The following is a 6,000-nucleotide window of genomic DNA, read 5'->3' on the forward strand; positions in this document are numbered from 1 at the left end:
GGAGGCACCTCCTTTCTACACACTTGCAGATTTTCAAGGGGCAAGGTCATTGATTGTCTTTTTCTTTGTCTTCCGTGGGGTGTAAAGGGGTGGGGGAGATGATGGCAGACCGGGACTGGCCATGAATGGAGTGCTCCCAGTCCAAATCCTTTGTGTTTCACAGTGGAAAAAAATGATATGTTCATTAGCCGCTGAAGGGCCCTTCTCTCACTTGACGAGCCACTTGGTCTTGAGAAATATGAGCGAGCTATTCATTCACATAATTACACTGAAGTGGAGTTTGTTGTTGAGGATTTGCACATTGCCCTGCTAATCTATTTTGAGTCTACCCATTTATGCTTACAATTGTGCAGCAGCTGTTTGCCTTAAAGCTGAATGGAATACATGGCAGCTTCTAGCACAGTTCAAACAACCACAGGACGCCTGTAGACGTGGCCTCTGGATGGCCCTCTACATACATGCTGATGCTTTTTTTTGGGATGACTGATCACCTGCTCGCCTGTTTGTGCTTCCCTGTATCTTTCATTCTTTATCCAAGTCTGTCTACACTGTCATTTGCGCTTGCATCTTTCTGTTTCTTCCCTCTCCTCCATATCTCAGCATGCTCTCTTGCATCTCACTCACGCTCTGCCTCTAATTCCAGCTCTGTCAACTCACTTCTCCACTCCCTCCTTTTACTTTTTGGCTTTCCTGCTTCTGGGTCCATTTCCTTCTCATTCTCTGAATCTTAGCACACTTCTGTTCAACTGTCAGATGTATTTCTAGTGCAATTCAACTTTATGTTTTTTTTTCCAGACACTTTGCCGTCTGACCCTCTGCAGGCCCAATATGAGTCCTGGTTGTCCCTGGTGGACCATCTAAATATCAAAGCCTTTGTCAACCTGACCTTAGCTGATTCTGTACGTCATGGTGTCCAACATCTCCTCTTCATTTCAGGACTTGGTCAGTACCCCTATTAATAACGCACATTGTCCTTATTTGTTATTAAATTCAAAGGCAAGTATCAATATACTAATATGATTTTTGTTCCTTCCACGTACTTACATTTTGATTAAAGCCAATGCCTAATGAATGTTTTTACATTTACATTATATTATATTATTATTTAGACTGTCAAAAAATAGTACCTGCTCTTCAACCAGTGGTTTGGTTACTATGTTTACTCAAAGTTTCAAGTATTGAACTAAACTGCCCAAACATCCAGAAGCAGACACGTTAACGCTCTAAGATGATATGCTGTGTCGGTTATTGAGCTGCGATATCCAAACTGCTATTTGCACTTTTTATCTATGTGCCCAAAATGCACTTGATTTTAACTTCTTGTAGTTTCTATGTAAATGTGTTTATTTAACATGCCTGAAATGCACCATAACCCTAATCCCGCCCCAAGGGCAAGGACTGGCAGCATATCAAAAGAGTCACATTTGATCAAAAAGGTCTTTACAGAGCCACAAAACATACAGTACTGCGCAAAAGTCTTGAGTTACTCACTAGTTCTATATATTTTGCTTCCAAGGAGCCAGATTTTCTTGTTATTTTGTTCAAGTTGTCTTAAGTAATAGTTCTCCAGGCTTTCATAAGGTCTTTTAAAAATTTTCTTTAGCCATCGGTTGCTCTTTTGCTCACTTTCAGTCCAGGCCATGTAACGGACATATTGTGAATCATTCTAAGTCTTCCACTCTCAACATTATAGGAAATGAATGATGGTAATAAAAGAAATAATTTTTGCCTTTCCTCTTCCCAGGTGGGATGCGTCCTAACACCCTTGTCCTGGGTTTCTATGATGACTGTCTTCCAAAAGACAAACTGATTGATCCATCAATGTCGAGCACTCAGTCCACAGATCCCTCAGGTCCTTCTCACGAGCCAGAGCAACCTCCTCTCTTCCACTTTGTATCCCTGCGGGGCTCTAGTAACAGACTGGACTATGGTGAATTTGGAGACGGAAAGGTTCTAGGGTCCCAGGAGTATGTAGCTATCATTGCTGATGCCATGAAGATGCTCAAGAACGTGGTACTAGCTCGATACTTCAACAACTTTGACAGAGCCCAGGTTCTCTCACCTCCCTCCTGCACTCCCGGGAAGAGAGCTGTGTATGTGGATGTCTGGCCAGTCAACCTCCTACGCCCAGACAGCTGTAGCTATGTGGATACCTGCTGTCTATTCCTGCTGCAGCTGGCATGTATCCTTAACATGGTGCGGGACTGGCGCAAAGCTACACTGCGTCTCTTCCTGTGTGTTGAGGAGGGCCGAAGTGTGAGGGGCCCGGAGGAGAAGCTCAGCCAGCTGCTTAAGGAGTTGAGAATTAAGGCTCAGATCCACCCCGTGCCTTGGGATCAGCAGGTGGCACTACACTGGCAGCGTCAAGGCAACTGGGGGAAGAAACAGCTGGATGCTACTACGGAAGAGAAGAAGCTGCAACCTGAGGAGGAGGAGGATGAGGAGAACGAAGAAGATTACGTCAACAGCTTCCCAAGCAACGCCACACGTGTGTCAGATGACTACCTTTCAGCTGTCAACAAGCTGATCCTGGATCAGTCCCGGCCCCAACCCGCTGTGCGTTTCTTGTACTTGCCACGCCCCCCAGCTGACACCCGCCGCTATACTGCTTACCTGCGCCAGCTGGAGCTGCTGACTCAGGACCTTGGCCCTACGCTGCTCATCCACGGCGTAACACCAGTCATCACCACCGACCTTTGAAACGGCACGCTCGATGAAGTGTGCTTCACACACAGAGTTTTCTTGAATTCACTGAAGGTGTGTGGACCTCAGAGCTGCCTTTGTCTGACCTGTCCACCCAACAGTAGTTCAACAAAACACCTCGTCACTCACAGAGACCGTCTGCACTCCCTTGCACATTTTACACTGACACAGAACAAAGTCGTCAGTTTCAACTTGACTGTCTACATATTTACCATTTCTTTATTTTATATGTGCACTCCAGTAAAAATTCTAGTATTCCAATCAAGCCCCTGAAGGCACCATCATATTCCATTTATGGACCTCATTTCAATATAAGATGAGTACAATCAGATGATGATTGGATTTACCAAAATAATGTTTTCAGGGGAAAAGCAGGAGGTGAATGTTGAAAAAGTAGAGCCAGTCAATCAAAAAACCACAGTCAAATGGCACAATTGTTCTCACTTTTCACCAGTGTTACATTAATGAGCTAAATCGCTCGCAGCAGGCTCAGCTAGTTTTAAATTTCCCCTCTCCTAGAGCTTCCTTCCCTGTTTTCTTACAATAATCATTCTATTTTAGTTTTTTACTTTTCCAGATCAAAAAGTGCCTTGCTAGTTAGGGAGCTGGAGTTGGACTGTTAGACCTTGACTCGTGAAATCTGCATTTTTTGCCTTTACAAATGAAACACCCGAACAATAACAATGGTGCTTGATGCCTTTAAGGTTTAATTCCAAACATCTTGCGTGTGGGATCTGAGAAACACACTCCACCTTTTATCCAAATACACTTTTGTCCCTCCACTGCCAAATAGCAGCCTTCCAACATTAATTTAACATGTTTACAATGCAAATCGTTACTGTGATTATCTATGTTTTATTGATATGTCATTTTTGGTACGGCGTTGTTGGCCAGGCTTAATTGAAGTAACTTCTTTGCCTTTTACCTAAACCATTTCTTTAGTGAGTCTATGTAGCTTTTGCTAAACTGTATGGACAAATTTATGGGATATTTGTAACTGCTAGATTACCAATATACATAGTGTGTCATCCCTGTGTGACCCAGGATTCTGTGGCAAATTGGATTTCCATTCTTTGGAAAATCCCTCTCTTTTCTGTAAAAATCTGAAGGCTAGGGGTCCATAAATATTTCATGTAAAATAAATTAATTCAATTCAACTTACACTTGAAACTCTTTTTCACCCTGACTCCAACATGCCTGTGTGGTACTTGAAGAGAGGTTGGTGCTTGGTTTTGGACATGGCTTGAAATGTTTGTTGGGGGTTTTTTTTGCAGTTTTTGGAATGACACATATTTTTATTTCTCGACCCACTGGGTCCACTCTGTTGCTACAGCTGGGTTCCCTTTTGGACACTACAGCCCCCAACAAGCAACTGATTATAGAGTTCTTCTTTGTCCTGCAAAAAAAATAAATCACATGCTTTATTGAAAGAATGAAATGTTTAGAGTTTGATATATACTTTTAAATTGAAATGGCAGATAAATAATAAAATGTTTGTATTATATGTCCTTTTTGTTTTGTTATACCTGCTCAGATTGTTTGCAAAAGCCAGATCAAACTTAACTACTTCTCCAAATGTCTGCACTTTGTTTCCTTCAGCCTTAGACCAGTTTATGCGTATTTGAGAAGAGATCTGAGGGGTTTTTGTGAGCGCTTGTTTGTGTGAGGTAAACTTTGGAAATAGGGCTGAGATAGCTCAGCAGCTCAGACAGAGAGATTCTAGAGGGTGCCAGCCAGCCAAATTACTTTGTCCTACAGTCACCCTCGCTGCCAACCAGGCAGAAATGGATTCCATCTCCGTTCTGAGGTGAACAACAGATTGGAGAAATAAGCCCAAATAACCATCGATATCTGTTCAGGAGGAGGGAGGCTGACATTTATCACTGAGGGAAAGACGTGGGCTCTGAGAGGATTGGGTCTGCGTGTGTGCAGAGAAAAAAAGATCGCAACTTAGTTTTCTGACGTGCTTGTTTATTGGTTGCACCATTAATGGCATGTAATTAGTCTTAAGAAAAATGCAATTTGTAAGTAGATCGAAACAAATCCCAATCAGTATGAATCAAACAAACTGATATATAATCCAACATGAATCAAAAATACAAAGGCGTATGCTCTTACAATTTACAGTTGACAAGCAGTTTGATTAGATTTTCCCTTTCTTTTTGTCGTAAATATACTATTAGTTTTACAATGAAATCATCCCATGTACAAATAATCCCTGAGAGCCAAAAGCTCAGACAGTTTCTGACTGTTGGTAAGAGAGGATATTCCTAATATGGTCATCTCAAGCACACTCCTCTAGCCTTAAGCACAGAAGCTCCGCCCAGCTGTACAAACCTGTTCATGAGAAAGACCCAGTTAGAAGAACGCTTGCTTGAATCAGACATCAGGACGATTTTTGGGGTGGCTGTAGGTCAAGAGGTTGAGCAGGTCATCTGCTAATCAGAAAGTTTGTGGTTTCCTTCCTGGCTGCTCCAATCTGCGTGCCAGCCAACATATTTGTGCAAGAAAAATGTGAACCTCAAGTCTGATGCATTCATCAGAGTGTGAATGTTAGATACAGAGCACTTGGGCTTAGAAAGTGCTTGTGTGAATAGGTGAATGAGGCATTTTGTATAAGTGCTCCGAGTGCTCAAATAGAGCAGAAAAGCACTGTATAAGAGCCAGTCTATTTGCTGTTTATCTCCTGTGTGATGCACTGTGTTTAACAAGCTACTGAATGCCTAAATTCTCTTTATAATTAATAAAGTATCTATCACTTGAATCTATCACTGCTTACTTTCATTCTCCATACACATGATTTAATGAAAGAAGAAAATATAGACTAGCAAGTCAGAAATTTTGCTCATTAAAAGAAAAACTGACAACTAACTATGTTTGGGAATGAGCTGCCTGAATGGATAGCATATGTTGTGTTTTAGACTCCAGAATTCGTCTCCTTTAAATTATTATTATCACATTAGGAAACAGGCAGCAAGAAAAGGATGGCCTGTACATGCACTGCATCTTGAAAACAAATGGTTAAAACATTTTCACAAATATGAACACATTTTTTGAATTTTGGCATGAAAAAAAATGTAAATGATGCCAAAAAAAAGCCAAAAGCAACCATCAGTGAGATACAGAAATGTGCTGCGAATGAAATATTACTGTATACACAATGAGTAGCAACCCACACAAAAACATGCAACCCAATGAGCCACTATTATAAACACTGGAAATGCAAATGTTATGAGTATGTATACATTTTTTTTTTATTATACACTTATTATTATTATTACTATGACAACCCTGCTC

The 6,000-nt window shown here is 41.4% G+C and overlaps 1 protein-coding gene across 1 annotated transcript in view; it reads left to right on the forward strand.

Annotated features, from left to right (window-relative positions):
* Nucleotides 1–5,471, forward strand: part of LOC113035853 (solute carrier family 12 member 9) — an 81,774-nt gene extending 76,303 nt beyond the window's left edge. Inside the window, exons 12-13 of the mRNA XM_026191630.2 lie at nt 796–942; nt 1,745–5,471. Of these exons, the coding sequence (XP_026047415.1) occupies nt 796–942; nt 1,745–2,700 (1,103 nt within the window). The 3' untranslated portion in view covers nt 2,701–5,471. The remainder of the gene's footprint in view (nt 1–795; nt 943–1,744) is intronic.
* The last annotated feature ends 529 nt before the right edge of the window (nt 5,472–6,000 follow it).

Source organism: Astatotilapia calliptera, chromosome 14 (genome assembly GCF_964374335.1).
Source record: "Astatotilapia calliptera chromosome 14, fAstCal68.1, whole genome shotgun sequence".
Taxonomy (NCBI): Eukaryota; Metazoa; Chordata; class Actinopteri; order Cichliformes; family Cichlidae; genus Astatotilapia; species Astatotilapia calliptera.